Raw genomic sequence first — 26,528 nt, forward strand, 5'->3', positions numbered from 1 at the left:
TCAATGCAGTTCTTGATAAAACAGAGATATCAAGATCATTATTAGTTACTTTAACCTAGAGTAAATTTGATCTGTTCTAACAGCTTGGCTAAACAGAAGGACATACATTGCCAAGAATTAAAAAATGTAATCTCAAATATATTCAGCTGATTTACCTGCTTAAATCCTACTTTGGATGTTTTTGCTGAATAGTGATTAACAACAGAAATAGGCAGGACAATTTAGTTTATTCCTAATAGGGCAAAACCTACTAATTACATCCGAGCAGTATAAACCCTGGCAAGCTTTAAGTTGTATTGGGCATCCTACCAGCCTTAAACCACAAAAATACATAAATCTTCTTAAATATTAGTCAGTATCCTGATGTAGTTTTCATGACATTCCTAAACAGTTTATTTCCACCAGGTATTACTAATACTCGATTTAGTTTCCTAACTACACAAGATATCAGATTTGAGAGTTTTCGTCATAGATCTGATACAGAAATCTTCTTAAATATTCTTCAGTATCCTGATCATCAACAGAGGCTTTATATGACTATTGATCTGTACCTCTTACCAACTTCAGTATCCTGAACATAAGTGGAGACAAAAAGTATTTCTCCTTGTTCAAGTGGTCCCAACAACCCTCAATTTTCTGCTTGGTTAGGTAAAGATGTGTCATGCAGTCTGTAATAATTAAGATATTTTATATTTATTTTAATCCATATTCATAATACCACCTAAAACATGTTTTGATTCACTTGCAACTGAAACTACCGCAGATCTTTTTTTGTGCTCATAAACTGTTAAATAGTTTCTAACAAGCAGTTAATGGATAGCTTGTCAATTTTAATGGATTCGTTGGGTGGCCTGAGAGAATACAGATATCCTTAACAAGGGAAGAAATAACTAGAAATGTTTTGTCAAGTTCTAGACCAAGCCAATAAACAAGGAGATCATATGTGTGTGGAGTAATTTGAGAATTCCATACAGTAAATATCAAATAATACAACTTAAAGAACAAACAAATGTGGACTAACAGCATAGTTCTACGGGCACTTCTGAAAGTGGGAATGGCTAGGGCTAAAGTGTCCATGTGAGGGCACACACCATTTGTTGTAGGACCGCCATATGGTCTGAAAACTTGCTCTGCTAGAGGACAGATGCTAAAGTTCAACATTACCACAGGATGTGGATAGGTAGAAAATACATAGAGGCAAATCTTATGCTTCGCTTCATTTAATACACCAGACAGAAGCAATACAATAAAAGAATATTCCAATATAAAGAAACAAGGCATTCAAAAAAGGTACAAAGCAATACAACTTGCTAACATCTTCCTTCGTTTATTCCACAAATTATTAAGAGAATAGTCCCATTTCAACACTACAGATGCAGTGTAGAAATGCTGCACTACCCCTGAACAAATAGTTTCAAATACTCGCAGTCACCTTCTCTACATAAAGCTATTTTATATGTTGCAACAAAATCAAGAAAAAAACATCAAAGGAAATATGAAAATAATGAAATACCATCCACCCTGCTGTAGAAAATCTTATTTTTATTTAAAGATAAGGATTCTAATTTGATCAATTTTTAAAGTTTTTCTGCACTACTTTCCTCCGTGAAAACAAAAAGGTAATGGAAGGAGTGTTCAAATTAATCTTAGCCAATGGCGTCTCTGGGTTATCTTAAGAGTATGTTCGATGAGATACTCTGTCAAAACATGACAGATATCTCATCTGCCATCTTAATAATCCACATTTGTAAAGCGCAAACAATCACCCGTAAGGGTCTCTAGGCGCTGGGGGCCGTTGGGAAGATTAAGCAAGCTATTGCCCAGAGTCTTAAAAGTATCATAGGCTATAATGCACTTGTAATATGGGAGAAGGGCTATCCATAACGTTTGTGATGAAGGATCCTGTCCGCTAAACTCTACATAAGGCCATCTGTCTCTGGTCTCTGCCTAGAAGGGCACAGTGGGTGAAAAATGATTGTCTGGAATGGGACCCAGTGACTGAGGTTTAGTCAAACCATTCTTTCATCACCCTATTGTTTTTGGAGTAGAAGCCCTAAGTGCCGCTGGTATGCCCAGACCTGGGAAACCATGTTTACTGTGCCATAGAACTGAAGCTATACCTCACTAATGAGACCTAAGTAGGTCGAAACCGGTCAGGGGTTGCTTGTTTTCCCAACATTAGGGAACCTGCTCGGACAGTATGGGCTGGACTTTTCCTATTGGAGCCCAATCTGATTTGCATAGGGTCCTGTGTCTAGAATGGTACAATGTGCGGCTAAAAATCATCCTGTTTTTTTGCTGAAAATATGCCATAAGTGTGATGGGTATACCCAGGTGTTGGTATGATGGTCACTGTGCCAAAAGACTCAAGCTATACTTCACTGATGAGACCTAGGTAGATCAAAACAGGTCTATGGTTGCTTGTGGTCCCATCTGGAGGAGATCTGGCCAGGCAGATCTTTATGAACTGTTCCTCTCACAGCAGAATCAAGACTGATTTGCATAAAGGGGGTGCAGGTCCAGAATGGTGCATTGTGGGCCAGAGAAATTGTCAGTGAATGAAATTAATTCAAGCATTTTTTTCCATCACCTTGTTCTTTTTGGGTAGCATATTGAACAGTACTCCCATAAGGCTTCAAATAGAAACTCTTGAAAACTGAATCATTAGGTTGCTCATTTCAATATATTTTACAGACTTCTACTCACCAAACATGCTTTGGAAGCCATTGCTCCCAATCTGAATAGGCTCCCAAACCAAATACATCAACACAACTGTCCTTTTTCACTCCTTTCAACAATATGGCTAAAGTCTGACTCTGTTCTAAAAGAAATTAAAGAATACTTGAGAAAAAATCTCCCTCAAATTCTTTGTTCTCTTCCCCTATCTCTTGAATGAATTCACCACAGATACCTTCTCATGGCTCAGAAGTGCCAGAAAAATATACTCCAAGACGTTGTCTTACCTCTAGTTGTCAAAATGAAGCATACACATTTTGGTTTAAAACAAGATGTAAAATCAACTACCTTTACATCTGAAACTTTCCTACAAGACATCATACACAGCAGCATAGCCAATTTCATAGACAATGCTTTCTCAGGCCAATCCACATTAATCTTCAGTCTCAGAACATTATTCATGGACCGTAGTGAATTACACTTCAGCAGTGACAGATTCACTTCTTGCCACCTCTTGATGTAACTATTCTGCCTTAACAGCGAAGCCTTGAACAAACTATGACCAGCTAAATTTGCTAATAAATATACATTTACTATGCAATACAATGATTCTTTCAGAAATACCTTTGGAAAACTGCTTTAAATGAGCTAACTCTACTGAAACCCTACCCTCACTCCATTCCAAACACAAAGAAAGGCATTTTATTCTTGTCAATCATTATGCTTTAGATGCACCGGGAGGGTAAGAACCTCTAATATGATCTGAAGCCCATGCTACACATGTCAGTATCTAGGACACTAACAAAATCATCCATGCTACTATCTGCAGATGACCCTTCAGAATCAAGTCAAGATACTCTCCCTGAGGGCCTTCGATAAATCCGGAAACACTGGTAATAGACACTACTCTAATATTTCCATTATCATTGGATACCAGGCGCGCAACCTCTACGTCACTATAACCATCAACTCCCTGATTATTCAGACTCATATTAGCATTCATAGAATTATAGTGAACAGAAGAAAAACATACAGTCTCAACACCCACTCTGACTTTTGAACTGGTTGACAACTGAAGAAATGAGGAAGTTGCATACTCAGTCAGCTTGCAAACAGATCCTCCTAGATGCACCTCACATTTTGTGAATCCTTAGAAAGCACACCTTGAAAGACTTTCAATTACAGGAAACTATGACATGTTTTAAATTCCAGCCTGCTGTCAAATCCCGTAATCCCAGAATATGTTGAGCCTACAAACTTTTCTCACTGTTCAGGTAATAATGCAAAATAACCTTGTCTACTTCTGTCAGTCCCTTTTACTGTTTATTTCCCATTTTGTTGACATTTCTAACAGCCAACACATTGTCCATTCTCAACGTTATACAACAGATGACCTGCTCCTTTGCTAAACTCTTCAGTGCAAATGAACCTGTCTGTAATTCAAAGCAATTTATGTGCAGGAACCTCACTTTCTCTGACTAATTTCCCTCATGATTACCTCTTTAATTCTCACACACCTACCTTCTGTACTAATATCACACTATCACCAACTCAGGAAATTTTCCAAATATTGTCAGCCATTCCAAGTCTCCATATTCTCCAACAAGGACACCATTCCTCTTTGACCTTCTGATTTAACATTAGGTTCTGAGACTTGCTTTATACTTGGGCTGTCGGGAAATCAGTTAAACCCGATTGTGCCGACCTGAAAATCAGCTGACCAGGTTTAAACCAGGTTTAAACCGAGTATCACTGATTTTTTACATTTGTTGCATGCTTGGCCACTTGAGGGAGCCAAAGCAGTACAACACAGCAATCCAAGTTACGCATCGGTAATTCCAATGAACTCTCCCACCCTCCTCCCGCTGTTCATGGTGTTGTTTGCTCCCTTCTTCCTGCCATCTGTGGTCTTGCTTTCCTGTACCGCCCTCTTCCCAGTGTCCATGGCTTTGCTGCTCATCATCCCGCTACCCTCCTAGGCTGATTGTGGACCATGGAAAATGAAAAGTTTTGCTTCCCCTGCCAAGATCGGACCAGCCGGCTGAACACAGATCACTGCAGCAGGCACCTTGATCACAATTCATCTCTACTTTCTGGTAGGTTAATTAGAGTGCTCCTAGCCGTGCAGTTGTCTCCACGCCTCCTGTGCCCTCAGTTTCTTTTATGAGGGGTGCATTTGGCCCGCCCTGGGGGTCCTGTCTCTGCTGGGAGCAGAGTCCTCAATATCAACATCTGAGATTAAAGGTACTGTCGGTGCTGATCGAACCCCCGACTGATGTCTTTGATACTAATTAAAAGTTTTGGTTGATGCAACAATCATATTCACTACGCTTTTGTTTCCTTTCTGCAGCATTTCATCTCATAGGTTATGTCTCAAATTGTTGCTGTTAATTTGGAATCATTGCTGATGGTTCACCGTAAGTTGTTAGGAAAGAGACCATACACAGCCCGATGGCTTTGGTTCAGTTGATCACTGTGGGCATTTATTGAAATCTGGTCTCATGTTAAACCAACAGAGTGAAGTTTGAGGAGCGCATCCTTATGTGCACGTGACCAGGCCATTAAGTTAATCAGATCATTTAAGGAAGCCCGTGCCTCACAGGCCAGGATACTTCTTTGGGCTGTTGGCTCAAGGCAAGACAGCTGTAGCACGAATGAGTCTTGTGGGAAGTGCACTGTGATTAAATGGTGAAAACTGGCTCAGCATTTCATCTGCTTTTGTCTTGCAGGAAGGATGGGGCCTGTTAGTTGTGGATCATGGGATTAACATTTCAGCAGTACATCTATATCTTCCAGGAAGGTGAAGCATGTTTTAGTTGGTAATGGTTAGCAACAGTTCATTAATCATATGTATGTCTTACAGGAAGGAGGGCATAATGTGTTTCATTTAGTACTAGTTGGCTCAGCATTTCAACTTTCTTTGCATGTCTTTTCCCCCTGCCACTCATAAAAGTCTATTTCACCATAAACCTCGCCTGTTTATGCATAAGAACTGAGATTAGGAAATATTAATAACATGCACAGGCAGAGCTTTGGTTGCATTTAAGGTGACATCTGTACATTCTACAGCGCCTTGAGGCGGCCTCAGGCCACATCAAACACCATACAGGTAGGCACATTGGCCTTAGAGTATACAAGCAAACCAGGGATATATTCAAACGTGCAAACACAGCAGAGAAGCGAATCCCTATTTTAAAAAAATAATATAAAAGCAAGTCAAAAGTTAGGGGTGCAGTACAATATATAAACTAGTCACTAAGGGAGCATTGCAGCATCGAGGCACATCACAAAAGGGGGTACCTTACAGTATACACACAAGTAACAAGTGAAGGGTTAGTTGTGAAATATGGGCAGGTCATAAGAGGGGTGCTAAACAATATGCTGGAATCCCAAAAGAAGAGCTTTATAACATGCAAGTACAGCGCAACACGAGCTGCTTTATAGCTCAAGAGAAAACCATCAAAGCGGTACATTCTATATAGGGGCACATAAAAAGGTTACATTTGAATATAAGGAAAGTCACAAAAGGGTTGCTTTATTGTTTATAAGCAGGGCATTATGGAGCAGGTGGCTGTCAAGTTACAAGAGTGGACTCATTTCACATGCACATTTTGCCTTTACTTACAATGTTTGGTTTAAAAATTCTACCTCCTATACTATCCCTTTGGGTGGTGTTGGGGAGCAGGGGGAGCATCACCCTCCCCTCTTCCTTTAACAGAGAGGTGGGTCTGTGCCTTATAACAATGTTAAAATTAACAGCCTTGCTGCCCAGCATCACTTAGGAAGAAATGCCACAGCCCCGCCCCCACACATCTACCTTGCTTTTAACTGTACTTGATAATTACCGCAGTCAACTATCTCCACCAAGCGGCAGAAATAGGAGAGGAGTAGAAGGTAGTCTCTGCGGGTGGGCTGATAATAGGTGAAGTGGGCTAGTTTCTCGAAAGAGCACTTGCCACTTTCCGGCCCAAAGTAGCCCCCATCAAGTGGTTCTCACAAGGCCGCAGTAATAAAGTGCCTGAGTGAGGCTGCCCATGCCCAGCATTCAGCCCCAAGACCGCAGAGAGGTGGAGTGTCTCGGAACTGGCAGTACTTGACCTGCTCCTTCAGAGGTCGTGGTGGCTGCTATGGATGTCAACCCACTCCATCATCTGGTATCAACAAATGTGCCGTAATGAGCACTTGTATTTGTTAGCAATGCACCTTTCATATGCTGCTACACTTTCTATCTTTTGGCACAGTGCCTTATATCTGTTAATGCTGTACTTTGTATCTGTTAGCACAGTGCCTTGCATCTATTTGGGGCCCGCTGCACTGAACAACTCTGAATTTATTATCCATTTTAGCTCATTCACGCCCCAAGCAACTATGGTCGGATCATTGTCAAACCTCTTCCTTGGCTAGCCTTTATTTGGACCCAATCCTGAAACAAACCGCCTCTCTGGCCGGCAACAGAAAAGCCTGAAGACTAGATGTATGAACAAGATAGCTGCATGTGGGCTAGTGCCTCACTTATGGGCCTGTGCATAGAGTGGGTGTTTATTATGCTGACTGCACTCCTGTCTCAGCTCTATGAGGAACAGGGATTCAAAGTCAAGTGGTGCTAGACTGTGATCGTACCAACCCAGTCATGGAGAGACCATATAATGTCCCTCTGCACAGCACTTTGATACTTGGCTTGCCCTCAAGCCTTACCTTGGCGAAGCGGTCTCCAGCTGGAATGTGTCAGAAAAGCAGACAGACTAGTGATCCAACCAAGCCATGTGTGGTGTAGGTACTCTGTCAGCACCATTAGGCATACGGTGTTGATTGTTGTTTTGTTTGCTGCACTACCTGTGCTGCCCGGGACTGGTATTCAGTGTCAGGTAGCACTAGACTGTGATCTCACCAAACTGGCAGCAGCTCTACAAGGTTGATGCTGTCAGAAAGTGAGCACAAAATGCCAATTTCCACTGAACATTAAGGGACATATGCTGATATTGCTCTTACAAATTCGGCATGTCACTGCAATCTTACTGCCATAGTGCTCTCCTACCTCTTGTAGAGGCCCCAAGGTGCTTTCTGGTTGGTCGAGTAAGTAGCTACTTTGGTCTGTATGACCGCAGAGTTGGTTGAGATGCCTGCTGTAGGCAGAACCTACTGAGGCTCTAATCTACAGTTGGGCATTAACTATGTGGGGAGGGCCCCCATGCAGTAATAATGTTACTGCAACCAACAGGTGAATTGAGAATTCAAGAGCAAATAAATTTGGTAAAACATGCAGAACAGCTGTTGCTAAAGTAGGACGGCCTTATAGTGTGTATTGAGGGCCTTTCCCTTACCTCTGCTGTGGGTGAACCCCTCCCCTTCCCATGTGCCCTGGTCTGAGCTAAGCCATGATTCGGCCAGAGACTGCTGCGGCCCTTGTTCAATGGTTTGCAGGTCAGACTCCTTCCTGTGAAACATCTTTGCATCCGTCAATGTTGAGAGGGCCTTATCACAGATAAAAGTTTATATGGGAAGGAAAGATAGAGCACACATGATCAAAGACTCACTGAAGAAGTATTGTATGTTGTACTACAATAATTTTGATGTGTAAAAATGTATTTGGACCTCATATACACTGTACATACACTGTCTATATATCATGCACTATCAGTGCAGACAGCAGGCAATAATAAAAGCAAAGAGTTCCATAACCACCGGAAAAACATTTTCTGTTTTTTTTAATGGCGCGAAAATGTGTAACCACTGATAACCACAGTTTTTTTAAGGTATTGAAATCACTGGAAAACACTGGAAAAAACTCCACCAGAATTTACCAAAAATAGAAACTGAAAACAGGAAAGCCTATTTATACCTAACTAAAAATGCGCCTATGCCAGCTTCTGAAATGCCTGGTAATTCAATGGTCCTCAGAAAATCCTCTGAATATAATACAATAGCAGCCCTGCCACATGTGCTATACCCTTAAAGACTCTGTCATGGAATTCAAGGCCCTTTTAATCTGTCTGAGGATCTTTTTCAACTTTCCCCTCAGAAATTTCAAAATTCATAATTCTACTATCCAGGGCAGTGGTTATTCGTTCCATGAAAGAACTCTCACTAGCCTCAGACAAGGCAACATTATCAAAAAGATCACATGCATTGATGGCATTAAACAACTACAAGCCTTTAAAATCACAGCCTTATTGCCCAAAGGGCAAGTGTAAGAACATTTGCCATCTACGTTTGCTCACGCACAGCTTGCCATGGAAACGAAATAGCGAGAAAAATGCCTGCCATTTATGTGGGGCATAATTAATGTGATATGCATCTGTCCGGCACTTCTGCCGGATAGGAGAGAACTCCTGAGGGCTGCCTTCAACCAATGTGGAATTGGATCCTGCTTTCAAACAGCCCTAGCTTGTTTTAATCTAATGGTCAGAATTTGAAACTGATGCCATACAAAGTTGCTATTAAGGGTTGAGTATAAAATAAAGAATATATCACAATAAATTTGAACTGCCCTGGTTGGGGGGACTGACTTGTGTCTGCACATTTTATGATTATGTATCTTTGTGCATTCAATTATTTTAATTCATTATGTATACTTCATAAATCGAAATTGAGTATGGCAAGTTGTACTCCACTTCCCCATGGCACTAGAGTCATGCACTTGGCTGTCCTGCCAGATTACAGCTCACCATATTAAGAGAGCTCCATCAATCTGGCGGAGAATTCTATACCTTAAGAGGAAGCTCTTCAACAGCTCTTCGGAAGAGATTGTAAGATTGCATGGCAGTCAACATGTTTCACTCAGCCACTCAGCAAACCTTTTTATTCTTACAAAATAAAAATCCTAAACAAGAAGTTTGTTTTTGAAAAACAAAACTAGTGACACTAACATGCTGGGAGTGTTTTCTGAGAGTGTGAGGGTCATGTTATTTTTCTGTAAGGACTGTCAGGCTTTTTTTGGAGGTCCCAAAGTATTAAAAAAAAAAGTAACAATAAATAATAAAATAAATACAATAACAAAAAATATTAAAATAGTAAAATAAAATAATAAAATAATAAAAGCAATAATAGACAATAAAGTAATAGGAACCTAAAACAGGTGGACAGTCTATGGAACTTGCACCGATTTCTCAACGTCTGTGGGGCCATTGGTGTAATGTTTCCACAGGCGAAGCCGAATATATGATGATACAAAGCGTTCCATTACAACGCAGTATGTTACATGGCGTTTTTTACTTCGCAAGTCATTAGAATGACTTGCGCTGAGGGCGCTGGACTTTGGAATAGTATGATTTACTATTCCAACTCCAATCTGTGCGGACAGTAGCTAAGGTGTTGGAATAGTACATCAGGCTATTCCTTAGTGTACTGCTCCATCCAGCGCAAGCCGTTGTAAAGACTTGCGTTGTGAAAACTGCCATGTAAAAGTATCGCGTTGTAAAGGTTGCATAGTAAGCCAGAAGGGGATTCTCCAGTGAAAACATGATGGTTCAACTGACTCTAAAAATAATGGCAGTATGTCATTTTGGTGGACAGGGTACTCTGCCACATTTGCGGCAGAGTATACTTGTGAGTCAAACTGAAAATAATCATGAGTCTCCTGCGAAGGAACCCCAAAGTTTCCAGCAACTGATATTGCATTCCCGTCTGCTACTCTAGTTGTCCCCTCTTCTGGACCAGAAGGAAAATGTAATTCAAATATATTATCAATGTTACACCCCTAGTCCGCAACATTAGACACTGTACCACTTGGTCAAATTGCCTACAGGATCAGGTGTAAGGTTGGTCTAGTCATCAAATATAGGAAAGATTGGACCCATTGTCCCTTCCACTCTCTCTATCCCTTACTATTATTGACTGTATTTTGGCACCCTCATCTGTAGCCTCTTCTCTAGAGACGTTTTAAGTTTATTGCCACTTTAAAATAATAGCACTATTGATTGAGAGGTCTGCCATCTAACAAACACAAAAAATACATTTTACAAAGGAGAAACTGAAAACACCAAACAAAGGTCATCCATGTATAAGCATTTCCAATTTCACAAACAATGGTGACTTATTTTGCTGGAAAAAAGTAACTTTTTCTAAACCCATGACCATAAAATCTATACACCAAAGCATTCCGCCCACTTACGCTGGTCTGTGGTCAGTACAAGGCAAGTACCTATCATCTGAGTTTTTTCCCGCCATGGATACTGGAGCTAAGCATGCATGCATTTTCTTAATGCTTCTGAAGGTCTACGTTCTTACGCGCACTATGCAGCCAGTACCAAGAAAAGGCATGAACCTTGAGAAACAGAGATTTTCTAATCTTCAGTCAATTCACACACATACATTTTAAAAGTTATAGATACCTTATTGCTTTCTTTTTTTGGCTTTGCTTTGGATGATTTCTGGTGACGCTTCCTTACTTTTTTGTTCACTGGAACCTGCCACTGGTTTCCTACAAAAGGGCACTGAGGGAAAGGCTGGAACAATGAAACTGGAAGGTGTGGCAACTGTAGGAAAACCAACAAACGTAACATGATTTCAACATGTGCATGATTTGTATGGTACTAGAATGAGAAGTATGCTTTAAAATTGTACACAATTGCATTTGTTCCTCTCAGAATGATTATTAATTTTAGATTAATCATGGGTAAGTAAACTAAGAATGAATAATCTCAGGCTTCCATTTTTATATTGAAATTGAAAATTCCTATGAAAATCTCAGTAGTACTTTTTTTAAACTCTAAGGGGTTATTTCTCTTTTCCCTTCTTTCCCTTCACCTTACCTGTACATTTTTTACCAAAACCCTAGAATACTTAATTTTGACGTTCCTATTTCTTTCATTTACAGTGGAGACACTCTACACCTAGGGCCTGATGAATCTATGAGAACATGATTTAGTACCTTACGACCTCAGGGCAACATGTAAAAAGCACTTTACATTCTTAAACGCTCAGATTCATTATCTTATATGTCACTATGTCAATTAACTTTTAAAACTTCTGTGTGTCCTATTTGGACTTTATTCAATGTTTTTGATGTGACAATTAAAGTACTCAAATATGTTTATATCCATTAGCAATTAGCCTGAGAAAATACATCTTACCACAGGTCAAAATCATTCTGATGCAGTCCTGCAAGTACCACGCATTTGGGGTTAGTGTAACGTAAATTAATAATGTGCCCGCATTTCCTCAATAATTGGGCATTATCACGCATAAGTGTGCATTTGGCAAATACGCCCTGGTGAGCATAGTAGTCTGTTGATCAGCTGCTTGCAGAAGGGATACGTCAAAGTCTTTTGTTACCCATGCCATGAATCATGACCTTTTGCTCAGGAAACTGCTGGCAGCCCTCCACTTTCTTGTAGTGAGGTACACGAATCCAGCCTCTGTTGCGAGGTTTACCTAGTGCTATGTTTGTGACTCTCCTATGGCAACAAAGCACTGAGGGGGATTGAGACCCCGAACTGCCACACTTCACCCACCTCGTTCCAACTGCAGGATGTGAGCACCACATGACACCGGGATTCCAGAGCACTCGCTGATACAACGTCAACTGGTGTCCCACCCGGCGCTGGAGATATTCTCCTTTCTGGCTCTTCCTGTCTGTAATAGCCCAGTGAAAGGCCACAAATCACTGCCAGAAGTCACCGCAGCCTTCGGCTAGGCACAGTGAGAAGAGTGTTCATCGCTCTATAGCTCTAATAAGAATTAACTTTTGCGATTGGCAGACTCGTTCGGAGGTACGTTAATGTTATGTCGTTATAAAAGCTGTGGCGTGAGGAAACCATAGTCTCAGTCTGCAATCGTACTTTTTTCTTAGGACATTTAAAAGTAAATACTTATGTAGTCCAATTCTACCTTTTTATTAGTCTTTTTTTCATTTCTATTTTGTTTCCCTAGAAAATAGGTAAACAAGTGCAGCCAAAACTCTTCAAAGGGGCTATCCGCTATGTAAATGTGCAAAAGAGTTGAAGTTTAAAAGGGAGCAGACTCCAGATAGATTAATTCTAAAAGTCCAGAGTGTGCATGTGCAGGCAGTTTTAATTGTTTGACTTCCAATTTTCACCAGAATTGCTTTAAAAAAAACCATAATATTTTTCAGAAACAAACGTGGACTTCTAAGCCAGTTATGACTTTTTAGCCAATACCACATCTCAAAAAAGGTTAACGACATTGAAGCTGGTTACAATCATGTTTGTATATAACAAGCATTGGCATTGGTTGTTTTGTAAAACTTTAATGTTGATGGACCAGCCTAGACCCTGCCAATAATAATAAAACATTAGCAAATGCATATTTTGGGTCCGAAAAAACACACATGCAAATGTTCACGGGGCTGTGCTCCTTGTGAAAGAGCAGAGTGCCATAACAGTGAGGTTAGCCAGTTGCTGTAATGGGCTGACCCATTACCCAATGCTGTAGTGGATGAAAGAAAAATGTGAATGATATAAAAGCAAACCAACCGATGAAGAGGACTGGCTAAAAGACCATTAAAGTGATTATTTTATCTACATAGTTTTATTAAAATTAAAAGGTCATGGCCAATGCCAGAGCTAAAATTGATGATATTTCTACTTTGTTTTGCTAGTAATAAAGTTTTAATCAAAGTGGAACATTTAAGGCCTCATTTAAAATGAACTGGCATAAGGCAGCACTGCCAGTCTTTTTGCTGTGCTGATATACGCCAATTGAAAGGGCAGGAATGCTCTGTTTTTACAAAATATGGTGCATTACTGTTGTTTTAACCGGCACACACCATGGTGCAAGGGTGTCTGTGTTGATGGCAGTATTATCCATGGAGGCTTTTTCATCTTTCTATGTGTGCTATAGAATACAGAACTCATAGAAAGAGGAAAACACTAGTAGAAATAAAGATATTTCTCCTGGTTACAAGTTCCTTTGGGAGGTGTACAGTTTTGACGCATTCCCAGGTGTACAGATCCTTGTAAATCTGGAATTGTGTCAAAAACTATGGGTGTTGCATTATAAAACCCACCGCAATGCCCATGGATTGCCCCCCGACTGGTGCTGCATTGCCTTACACTACATCTACGAGGCCATTAAAAGCCATGCAAATTGGCTTTGCATGGCCACGTAGATATAGATCTGCACTTGGCGCCGCCCGAGCATCTTAAAAATGATGCACCAGAGGCGCAAGGTGCTTGTAAATAAGCCCCATAGTGCTTTGAAATGTCACACATAAGCATACTAAAAACCTGTAAAAGTCACAAATCGACAAACTAGAAATTTGGCAGCTATGCTACTGTCAGTACTAAGTGGATTTTAGTTTTCTTCAGCCAAAGCATTCCATTTTTCATCAATATTCCCTAGTCGAAAAACAAGGTTATTCACTGGGGAGGGAGAGAGAGAAGCAGGAGATGATACGGCCTCCCACTTCAACTAAACATTAAACACAAGGCACCCTACAATGTATGTTGCCTGACATTGGCAACCCTATAATTTCCCTCAATATTGTAAAGTTTTTTTTAATAAATGAGGAATGCTTGACCCTGTAAGGAAACTGTAATTGCTTTTTATATTATGGATGAGTGTCTAACAAGGAAAGCAATTGCAGTTTCCTTACTGCGTCAGGTATTCCTAATTTATAAAAAAACACATTTACCATATTGCGGAAAATGATAGAGTGAAGAGAAGGTTGGATGCTATACTTCGCAAAACCAAAGGGGATCCTTTACTTCTCCTCTCTCCCCAGCCCTTGCGGATAACATTGTTTATCGACCAGGGAATATTGAAGAGAAGTTTGAGTGCAGCGTATAGCTGTGAGGGATGCATGGCCTGTCATCTGCCTTCTTGAAGAAGAAAAATATTAGCAGTTTGCAACTGTAGACAATTTACAAGCCTAAGAACTTTGAAAAAAGGCAATGTATTCAATTCTATTAGACCATGGCAGAACAAACAAGCCTGGTCTTTAGGAATGATGTATCCTTGATCTTATCAGCAGAACCAATCAATAATAAGACTAACTGTTGCAATTGGGTTCCACTTATTCAGTAAGTCTGGATTGTTTTGCTTTTTGAATTACCCGGTGTTGGATTTTTACTTTGGGTGAGGCTCACTTCTGGTGTCCCATCACGGTAATCACATGACAAACGGACTGCATGCGTTTACCACCAGTGTCCGCCTTATAAGATAAGGTCACTACAAAACAGCAAGTATAAGGGGCTCTTGGCTGGTTACACTTGAACATGTGTGCACATGCATGTACACACATGTGCGGGCTGTACATGGGAGACTACTGTTGTGCGCAGCCCAGTAGCTGCGCAAAGATAGCCTGTCGCAATGGGGACTCTGCAGGATTAAATATTCACCTGGGATAGGCCTTATAATGTTAGTGTACACTAATCGAAGGTGCAGTTTCACTCCTCTTTGGCCTAGAGAGACCATTGACGTCTTGATTTGGGGTGCACCTGTTCAAGAAAATCAATTATGTAACTTCCAAAATGATATCTGTGCACCTTATGGGTCATCTAGAGTTTTCATATTACTGTAGCTCATCGTAGGATCAGAGCCCAGGCCTTTTGCCACCCTGCTCTGCCCAGTTAATTAAATTTCTCTCCAGCAAAAGAAACAAGGCTGCCCCACACATAGGGAGCAATTAACAGTACTTCACCTAGCTCCTGAGGAGGAAAGGGGTGAGGTGGGATGAACTGCATCAATCATTCAACTGTCACACTTCACTGGACAAAGGTAAGAGCCCAGACAACTGGAGCCAACTGAGATAAGGGACTCTCTTTGAACTTCTAGTATGCAAGTCCCTGTCAGCGATGTCAGTGAGGGGACCCCAGGAGTGGATGTGATCAGTGACTCCTGAATGACGCCATTTTGGACTGTCCCAGTATGCTGTGCAGGAGGGCTGGGGCAGGGGGTGGGGAAGTGAGGTGGCACCCTAGAATTGGCCAGGGGTGCTTGACTTCTGGAACCTTCCTCTCCTGTTTAAAAACCCTTGCGCAAGGGGGAGACTCTCTTGCCTGGGGATTTTTCTACACTTCACTGCTAGATCCCGGGAACGCCATGAAGAACTGGAAGGAGGAACCCCCTGACCAGTTGACCCCAGGACCAGTGGGACTCCCCAAGGGCCAGTGAGGTTGGTCTTCTTACACCCCCTGAGAAACAGTTGGGGGAAGGGCCTGAACTTTTCTGCAACCAGACCCCAAGATCAAGAGGAGAGCTGGCACAGGGAGCCTGGAGAACCAGCACCTTGAGGACTGCACAACCTCGGAGGTGAGGAGGGTTGCTCGAACTGTACCTGGTGGCTAGAGCTTGCTACAGGAGTATAAGAAGCCCAAATTGTCCAAATTGGCTCAACTGGGCTGGAGTTATGAAATTTTTTAATGTTTGGTGACCTTTGACCCCTCCTGCCTCGGTGGACGTGCTGCTCTGCTGCCCGCCCAGTACAATTCCCCTGGGTGAGGGAAGGAGTCTCCCGATCCTGTAGGGAGGGGGCGTGTGTTGGGCCCCATCTCCCGCTTCATCTCCCTTCACCCGGTGACCCCATTCCAGGGTTGGGACCACATCCCCAAACCAGCTATGCAAGCAGGGAAAATCCTTTGTGCGATGGAGCATCGTAGTGATCCCACGCGATGATGGGAAGGCACTCAGGACCCTATCCCAGGCCCTGATGGTGTCAGTAGAAAGTGGACAGTGCCACCACACACTCCCCCGTGGCAGGCCTGCTCGCCCCAGTCCTTGTGCCCGTGACTGGGGGTAGTGGGAGGCTGCCCACCATCGACACACCTGCCAGCAATGACGGGCAGGTCAGAAGAGCGCTGCCGGCTCACACGGCAGAACGCTGTGGTGCTGCCCGCGTGGGAAGGCACCAGAGGCAGCTGGGGGTCAACTCCCTGAGCTGTCCTCCATTGTGGGATTATGCACACAAGGTGTACAGGTGGGAATGAACACCCTGAGAGAGAAGAACTGTAGCACAAGGCCACAAATGAGGAGGAAAACAAAAAGGAAATCAAGATGTGGCTCTCCCCGGCGCAGCAGGAGAGCCACTAATATAATATGCATGGCTTCCGAAGGAGCACCCCATAATGCTCTGTGGGGCTGGCTTACTTTGCCCTATTTTCACCCTAATTTTGAACATTTCTTGCTTTGTGCTGGCCCCAGGAGGGCGCGGTCACTACCAATGACCAAATTATATAACATTCTGGGCAAAACTTTATCAGTACGGATACTTATCAAGGTATCCACCTGAATATTATATAATTTGATTCATATACCCAGGAAGATGATGATTCAATTCATACCAGTTCACTATAAAAACGTTATGATTTGGATGGAATTTTATACTTTCGCTATGTATATAAACAGACGTATTAGCACTCTACAATACTAAGCCTGGATGAAGTTCTAAATGTAATTGGAATTAAACGCGTTGGCTGGATGTTGTTAAAATTGGATCTAAGGAGAGAAAGAATAAACATCTTATTTTGGATCATATATACTGAATGTTTTCTGGATTACAAATCTCTTACTGTGTACCCTTCCACTTGCTTTCATCTACTGAATATACTGTCTAATGCAGACTTTCAACCAAGGACAGAACTTATGATAGGCCTAGATATAGAGGCGCTCTACACATGCATTCTGCAAAAAGGGAGCCTCCACTGCACCAGGAATCTTTTACTGCAGCAATTGTAGCCTTAGAAGGCCCTTAGCAAGTGGATCATGAAATTGGCCAAATTGGCTACGAGGTAGAACTTCTTTGAATTTGAAGTTACTGCCTATCTACAACAACATGATTCATCTAAGGGTAGTACCTTAGCTTCCAGTCCAGCATGCCTTTATGTCCACCAATTTGAACAGGAAACCAAAAGGGATTAAGATCCATTGAAAACTGAAATAAGACTTTGGCCTCTTTACATTGACAGACAACATTTTTCTAATTTGGCATGTGAACAGGGAATGGGCTTCTAACTTTCTTAAATGGTTGAACTGTCACAAACCATACCTCAAATTCACCATGACTGTTAATCAGAATGAGATGTCATTTTTGGACATCACAATCCAAGCAGAAAATGGGAAACTGAAAATGAGGGTGTATACCAAATCAACCGACAAAAAATGTCTGCCACACTTTGAAAGCGTGCAGCCAATTCCTTTGGGTAAGAAGTAACTGTTTTGACATTCAGGATTACAAAACAGAAGATGGTATCTTTGCAAAAAACCTCATTGATGGACACTACCCCAAAGCATTGACTGACAGGGCCAGTGCTAGGATATGAAACAACAATAGAGAAACCCTCCTTGAAGAAAAAAAAGAGATGAATAGACACTGCTGATTTGTGTCAACACTTGCAGTAACATTTCTAATGAAGTCAAAAAGATTGTTACCAGACATTGGCGCACACAGTATATTGAAGTTTGAGAAACCTTTATTCGCCTTAAAAAAACAAAGGTTGAGAGTTCTTCTGATTCATACCAGACTTTAAAAGAAGAGAACCCGGGATTAATTAACACTTTGGAACTTACTCATGGTAACATCCCATTTTCCTTGTGGTGGGTGTTCTGTATGTAAAATTCACCACACAGAGTAAGACAGTTGATTTAGGATTAGGTACCCCTGGGGAACAGAGAAGTTACCCTAACTATACCTCCATGAATTTGGTGCACCTGATCATGTGCCCATACAAGATGATGTATATAGGGATGACCTCAAGAAAAGTCAAATCAGATTTAGGGAGCATCAAAGTAATTTCCCTTGTCAACGTAACACAACACGACTAACAGCACATTACCTTGAGAAGGGACGCTCTGAAAATGACTTATGCTGGACCAACATTGAGAAAACCACAAACATGAGCAAAACACTCTTAGAGCAAGAACAATACAGGGTATAAAGATTGGAAACTTATGAATTGGGGATGGAATGACAAAATTCCGTGGACACAGATAAAAGTGCTACAATAATTCCCCTCTGTGTGCTATATACCTGCTACAACTATGCTTCATTTTTTTTATAAATTATGCTCTGGGGCATTTACATCAAAAGCACCTGGCTGATGGTATTAGTAAACCATACAGGAGAAAGATCACTGTTCAGGGTGAGACAGTTAAATACTTTGCGCAACCCTTTTTTAAAAATCCTCACAGAATTGTCCAGGCCCTCCGAATTTATGACCTATGACTTTGTTTTTTATCATTTCACCTGGAATATTTCAAGCATGGCGGGGACATGTGCTTTGCCTCGGGAACTACATTTCTAATGAGGCTTCAGCACATCAGGTATACGCTGATATGGCACTCAATGTATGTGGGCCTGACCAGATAGTACAGCGCCTTCCTGTATCTAAGCCTCTTTTCAAGATGCAGATTTCCATCAGCTGGTTGGCAGATAGGAGATAGAAGGGGCACAAGTAGGTTCTACAGGTGACATGGCACCCTTTAAGGAGTGAGTGTGGACCGATTGCACTCTGTTTGAGAACAACTGTGAGTACAGTCTTCTGATTTTGTATTTAACTTTTACAGCTGGTCCCATGGGATCCTATTAATAACTAATTCAATTTTATCTACTGTGACACAACAGAGTGTGTCTACAGGGTCATATAGCCCCTCCAAGATGACAGGTAAATATTCCCATATTTGGGTAAAGATTATGAGCATATAGCACATCCCGATTTGCAGTGCAGCTTGATATAAGTCCACAGATATTCTTTAATTGTCTGGCTATATGTTGTCCTGTCCTGTGTACATAACTCAATGTAGGAATGCAATTATATCCAAATTATGATATATGACCACATTCGGGGCTACTTGGGCTGTGTGGTATAATGTGGAGTAAGATCGGGTGCTATGAGATTGGACTGCTTGATACCAGCAGTTTGTTGTCATTTATTCCAGCAATCCGGACAAAAAGGTTGCTGGGATAGAGTGAGTAGCCCGTTTTTGTTGCATGTTTTATGTGATTAATGTGTGTGTGTGTGTGAGTATGTCCTGACTGAATTAGAAAAGCAGACTGGCCTCAAAAACTAGAATTCCCGGGGGCACACAAAATGTGGTCCGGCTGAATTAAAACAGGGCTGAAACATGTCGACAATACAAAGGGTATCGGTCCATAAACACCCCCCCATTAATTGAACTTTCAAATCATATCAGAAACACGAATAATTAAGGGATACCTAGGTTTTAATAAGAGATATCTATTTTCCTAGAAGACCCACCCTGAATTTTAGGGACCAGGATGTGACCTTATGATGAAGCATTTAAACAACAGAGTGGGTGAGGGTCTAACAAAAAAAGGGATTGCAGTTTATTTACAGGGTCAAATTTTCCTCATTCATAAAAAACACATTTATCATATTGAGGGAATTGATAGGGTTGGCAATTTCAGTCATCATAAATTATAGGGTACCTTGTGTTTAGTGTCATATCATTCCAGACCAATGAGGTAAGCTATAACATCACTTTTCCTTTTAAATAAATGGAAGCAAAGCTTTCTAGATGAAGTACTCACAGGAAACGTATTGTCCAATACACCATCTATGAATTCCCAATGGCAAATCACGTCACACGGGTGGTGCTATCGTCACAAACTTGTTTCCCTTATGAAGTGTAGAGGAGGTCAACTCTTACCATCCAGCCTCTCTGTGATTCTGTCCCTGATCTTCTCCTGACACCCAGTTGTTATTTGCTACACGCAACACTCTTTATACATATACACTGGAAAGGCGTATACATTTCTGATTATGGTCACCAGGCTACCCTACTCCCTTCTCTTCCTTACATGCAGTGGCCCATCTCCTGGTCTACAGCATTCTCACTGTAAAAAGAGATAATGCCAAGGGTAAGAAGAGACCCATGGTTGGGTGTGTAAATGCATAGTTATACTTACATTTTACCATGTATCTCACGGTAGACATTGTTTGTAAGGCCAGTCTTATGAACTAACTGAAAGCTCTAGCCTCACAATGATTTGGACACTGTACATTGGCACCTGGACTGTGATTGTTAAAAAAAAAATGCAGTTTTAGTTAGAGATTGTGAAGTGGCGGCCCCATGCTTTTGATACAGTTGAACAAACACTCATTTCCCAGGTTTGATGGTTCCCATGATTACATCCACACAGTTAACATTTAAAGTAATTTAATTTATTTCATATTACTGAATTCTAAGATATCCCGATAAACATTATAAATGCGTGTGTGTTGTCTTCACCTTACAGAGCTCTTCACCTTGGCGTCAGCTGGGGAGACTGTTTTATGTTCTTTGTGATCACTGATTTTTGATAAATATATTTTAGGGGCAGATTGGTCACACTTTATCCCCCTATTCTTTTTAAAGGAGGGTCATTCCTTATCTGTTGACCTCCTCATTTTTAAATGTCTCTTGACAGCTTAGGGTATCTGCACACCAATGAGTCAAATGAAGACTCACTGAAGCCTGCTCAACCACTTGTGGATGCAGCAGATACTGTGCCATCCTCTTCTTGAGCTTCCACAACCACCACCACCACACCCATTGCTCCAGCAAAGCTCAGAAAGAGCTTGTCCCCAGCAAGGAGACATCCGGCTGGAGTCTCTTTTTCCTCAGTCCCTCCACCCCCTGTTCCCATCCCACCATTCCTTGTTTCTGAGGAGACACTAGAGGTAAGGAGGTATCTTAATGGTATGCAGACTGTGGTGTGGGGTGTCCTCCAGGATTTGGACCAGAGCAGTGTTCTCCAAAGTCAGACCAGGAGGGCCGGATCTATGCCAGATTTTTAAGATAACTACATTTATCTAAATGGGGATAGACAAAAAAATTGACATGGATGCGGCCCTCCAGGACTGACAGTGGACAACCCTGGTCCAGAGCTAGGCCTCATGGTCCAACTGGATCACTGACACAATATCGATTGACACAAATATTGTCTAAAAAATATTGTTTGGTGTTAGATTTGGGGGTCTCTAGTTGGCAAAGGTAGGCACTTGTGACAAATAGGGACCCTTGCCTCTAGTCAGGGTAAGGGGGAGCACTCTCAAAATAACCCCTGCTCACCCCTTGTTAGCTTGGCACGAGTAGACAGGCTTATCTCAGAGGCAGTGTGTAAAGCATTTGTGAACACATACAGTAATCAAGTGACAACACTACAGTTGGACACCACACTGCTGTATATTAAAAATAAGTATTCTTTATATAGACTTATCACAAGACCACAAATGACACAAATCTACAATACTGTTACTTTAAAATGGTAGAATTTAGCTTAGTTCTCTTTAGATCTTAAAATGTGACACTTTGAGTCAATGTACTTTTGGATGCAAAACGCAGGGCAACAAAAGTGTTGTAACGATGGTGATGCGTTGATTCCTTACTGCGCTTCCGGGACGATGCGGCGAGCTACGCCGTGATGCGATGAAATTTTGGTGCAAAGAAATAAAGATGTCGTCTTCTTCTTGATGCGGCATGCTTCTCCCATGTTGCGAGAAGTCTCGACTCGATGCGTCAGCTGAAGCAGCGACACCCTTGTTCCGTGATGCGACGACAGCGGCTTTGGCGGCGACACTCTTCTCAGACGATGTGAGACACTTTCGCTTGATGCGACAGCTGCAGCGGCGACACCCTTGTTCAGTGATGTGATGACAGTGGCTCCGACGGCGGCACGCTTCTCCGTGGATGCGAGGCAGGGGCTGCGACACGCTTCTTCTTCATTACGAGACGCTTCTCATAATGCGGTGCAATGCGACAGCTACAGCGATGACATCCTTGATGTGACGGCAGCAGCTGCGATGGCGATTCGCTTCTTCTTTGTGGCGAGACGCTTCCAGCTTCTTGCGACACGCAGTCCCTCAGAAGGCCCAAAACAACTGCAGGCACTTCCAAAGAACTCTTGGGGAGCTGGGGGTTGAAGTCTGTTGTCCCTGAGATTTCAGTAGGAGGCAAGCTCTTCTCTCAAGCCCTTGGAGTTTTTTTACAAGTTGAAATAAAGCACCCAAATTTCCTTTCTCCTTTCTTTGGCAGTCAGGCAACCACTGCAGGCCAATCCCCCAAACAGCACTTCAGCTTAGGCATAGTCTCTCCTCAGTTTCTTCTGGTTCCTCTCCTCAGCAAAGGTTTCTTCTTGTTGTCCAAAAGTGATCTAATTCTCTGGGCTTTGGGACCCCTATTTTATACTAAGTTTCTCTTTGTTCTCTGAAGGCAGAGAGGCCTTTGCCTAGTCCACACCAGTTCTGGTCAGTCCTGGAGCACTTTGTTTACATGACTCCTTCCTTCCTTTCAGAGAGCAGGGCAGAGACATCAGACGGACCACAGGAGGTGGAGCCAGCATTGTGGAGGGAAGGCACAGCTTCAGGTCCGAGGTGCAACTCCTCCCTCCCATCTAGATGCAGATCTCTCTATTCACCACTGGGCTGACTCACACTGTCTCCTGGAATCCCCCAGCCCCTGTCACTGAAACTCCAGACAAGGAATACACAGCCTAGCAGAGGCAGGTTTGGATGGTTAGACAAGAAAATACCTACTTTCTAAAAGGGGTATTTTCAAACTCAGAATATTAAAACCAACTTCACTAAAAGATGTATTGTATCATTCTGAGTTCAGGCATACTAAATTCGAATTTCTACCATGTTCCCTGAGTCAGTTAGGATTATAGGATGTGATAATCAAACTGCCCATTCTGGCCTATGGAGAACAGTTAGCCTTGCAATAGTGAAAAACGAAAATGACTGTAATTAACTATTAGAACATGCCACAGACACAAGGGCATGTCCTACCTTATACTTACAAGGCACCCTGCCCTTGGGCCTACCATAGGGGTGTCTGATATGAAGAAAAGGGAAGGTTTAGGGACTGGCAAGTGGGTGCACTTGCCCAGTCAGCATGACAGTACCTGACTGCACGCAGGCTCTGCAATGACAAGCCTTAGACACACTTTTACAGGCTGCTTCTATGGGTGGCACAACCAGGGATGCAAGCCCACCAGCAGTATTTGGTTTACCAGCCCTGGGCACTCCTAGTGCACTGTACTAGGGTCTGACCCTGGTAAACCAAACCAACCAATCATGGAATAACTAATTCATACATCAATTTACAATAGAGAGAGCATATGCACTTTAGCAGTGATCAGCAGTGGTAAAGTGCCCAAAGTCATAAAACAGCCAACAACAGGTCAGAAGAAATATAGGAGGAAGGCAAAAAGTTCAGGGATGACCCTGCACAAAGGGCCAAGTCCAACATTTGACAAATATTGTGCGCCTATACTTATAAAGCGAAGCACAAAAATATAGGGCAAACAATATCGTCAACACTAATATAGTCAAAAAAGAGACAAAAATAATGATTTTCAATATAAATAGAGTTTTATGTAGTAAATGTTAAACATTTTAATATATAAATGTAATATAATGTAAATTAAATATATTTCACCAATATTTAATACAATATATAAATATATACTTTTATAATCACACAACACATATATATGTATATAAAGCTTTTGTTTACATTATATTATTTTTCTGATTTCAATTTTATTAATATGAATATATAATATAATTAATATAATATTTATTAAACATTATATAATTGTTTTATATTTTAAATCCATTAATATGAAAATATATATGTGTGCGTGCATAATTTGTAAGAATGAAGAGGAACTGTTCGAAAAATGGGGACATGGAATCCAAATTCAAGGCCACCACGAGAAGATTTATACGTAGAGGATACAAACATAGTGACATTAAACGTGGTGAATAAAAAGCGAGACCTCTAATACGAGCACAGACCCTTGTGAACAAAGGAAAGAAGAACATCAGTGACAGTGATGAATGAATGAGAATGATACTAACCTACAGCAAAGAGAGCTACAAAATCAAAAGCATTCTGAACAAATATTAGAATGTGTTAAAGAAGGATCCAGATATTGGTGAAAAGCTAGGGACAAGGCAATTGATGGCATTTAGAAAAGCCCCTTCATTGGTAGACAACCTAGTCAATAGTCATTTTACCTTTAAAAAAAAGGAAATTGGCTAGAGAATCATCAGAAAGCACTTGCTAAATGCAGCAAATGTAAAGCATGCAAAATAGGCAGAAATATCACAAAACTGAAAGATCCGCGGGGAATAAGTTTTATGACAAATGATAAGATCACTTGCGATTCAGTATATGCAGTCTATCTGATTCAGTGTTTTTGTAGTAAGAGATACATTGGCAGTACAATATGTCAATTAAAAAAGCGTAGCTTAGAACATATAAGAGAGATACAGAACAGAGACACCAAATACACAATTGTAAAACATATGCTCATGCATGAAGGAAAGAGTTAGTTAAATATAAAATATTCTGGAATAGACACAGTCCCACAAAATGAGAGCGGTGGAGACAGAACCCTCAGACTAAGCCGCTTAGAATCACCACTCTTCAGATTTAAGACCAAAATTCCTGCAGGCGTGAAGAGGGACGAAGGAATGTAAATTCACTTATAAAAGTACATTTTAACTCACTTTTGACTTTTCCAGCACATCATATGGGGTAAAGGACTAAGCAATCTGGAATCAACAACATAGAGGGGATATTTGTATGAATAGCATGGACTCAACAAATGATACAAACTTGTTGCATAATATGACACTTAGTCATTACATATTAATTTGACACTTAGGGGTCTATTAGTATGTCGGGTGGACCGCCACAGCCCGCATGGCGGTGATGATCCGCCCGACATTTCCCACTACCTGCATCCCATTTACCCCCTTCCATATTACGATGGCAGGGGGGACCCCGAATGACGGAAAAGGCGTTGTATATGGTGGCACCTCTATCCATATTACGATGCAGGCGGGAAAGGCATGAGGTTCCTGACTGGGGGGGCCTGTTGCATGCCCCCAGGGTGTTGGGGGGTGCACATGGCGGGACCTATGGTACCCCCCTGAATTTGCAGGCACAACTTGGAAGGCACTGCAAGGTGCTTCCACAGCATTGTGGTGGGCGGTGCTGTGAGCACCGCAAGCCACAATTTAGTGGATGGGAATGCCACCGCCTCTGTGGCGGTGGCATCCTAATTGCCCGTGCGGGACCAACGCACCACCTGGCGGCCAGTCCCAGCACCTCTAGGGTGGCGGCCATCCTAATAGGCCCCTAAGTCTATACTAATTGAATGCACCCCACATTTCGAATTCTTGTTACTGATGGGGACGACAATGGTTTTCACCACAACTGAAGGTGCATCATATAGACACTTAGGCACAATCAATTGAAAAATGAGCAACAATAGGAGCTATGAATATAAATACTATATTACATTTGATGAATTCCCACTCAAAACCACTTTTCAAAAAATCTAAAAAATAAATATAGATATATATATTTGATAAATGAAATGAAATCCATGACCTTAGTATATCATGATTTACTTAGAGTACGACACTTGATTATCTATGTAGTATAACATGTAGAATTTTTTGAATTATGAACTGTTTTGATGTAATTTACTTTGAGCAGAATTTGTGAAAACTACCATTCCCACAATGCCCCTTTATGGACCAAATGGGAGAGAGGTATAAACGGTGAAAGCAATGATGGACTAATTGTTACTGTGATTAAGACCAGTGTGGTTGAAACGCATAGGTGGGAGTTCTGGGCTGAGTTGCTTTATGACTCTATAAAGTACTTGGATATATTGTAAGGCGAGTGCAATGTTATTTTCAGGTTGCAAACTAAACATTTGCGGGGATAGTCCACACATGACAAGTGCACCAACTGAGCACAGTGCGCCCGCGGTTTTGGGCTAATTTGATGAGGAAAAAAATATATATATATATTCTTAGTGATACATTTAAAATATTAATACAATTAATACATATTGGTAAATAAATGTGTTAATTTTTTTATTATCTCTCTCTCTCTCTCTCTCTCTCTCTCTCTCTCTATATATATATATA

General features: G+C 41.5%; 1 protein-coding gene across 1 annotated transcript in view; it reads right to left on the bottom strand.

Moving 5' to 3' along the window:
* Positions 1-26,528, bottom strand: part of LOC146822800 (fibrous sheath-interacting protein 2-like) — a 666,318-nt gene that overhangs the window by 225,958 nt on the left and 413,832 nt on the right. Inside the window, exon 4 of the mRNA XM_085606304.1 lies at positions 11,007-11,150. Within this exon, the coding sequence (XP_085462430.1) occupies positions 11,007-11,150 (144 nt within the window). The remainder of the gene's footprint in view (positions 1-11,006; positions 11,151-26,528) is intronic.

The sequence above is a fragment of the Triturus cristatus genome, chromosome 5_2, assembly GCF_964204655.1.
Source record: "Triturus cristatus chromosome 5_2, aTriCri1.1, whole genome shotgun sequence".
In the NCBI taxonomy this organism is placed as follows: Eukaryota; Metazoa; Chordata; class Amphibia; order Caudata; family Salamandridae; genus Triturus; species Triturus cristatus.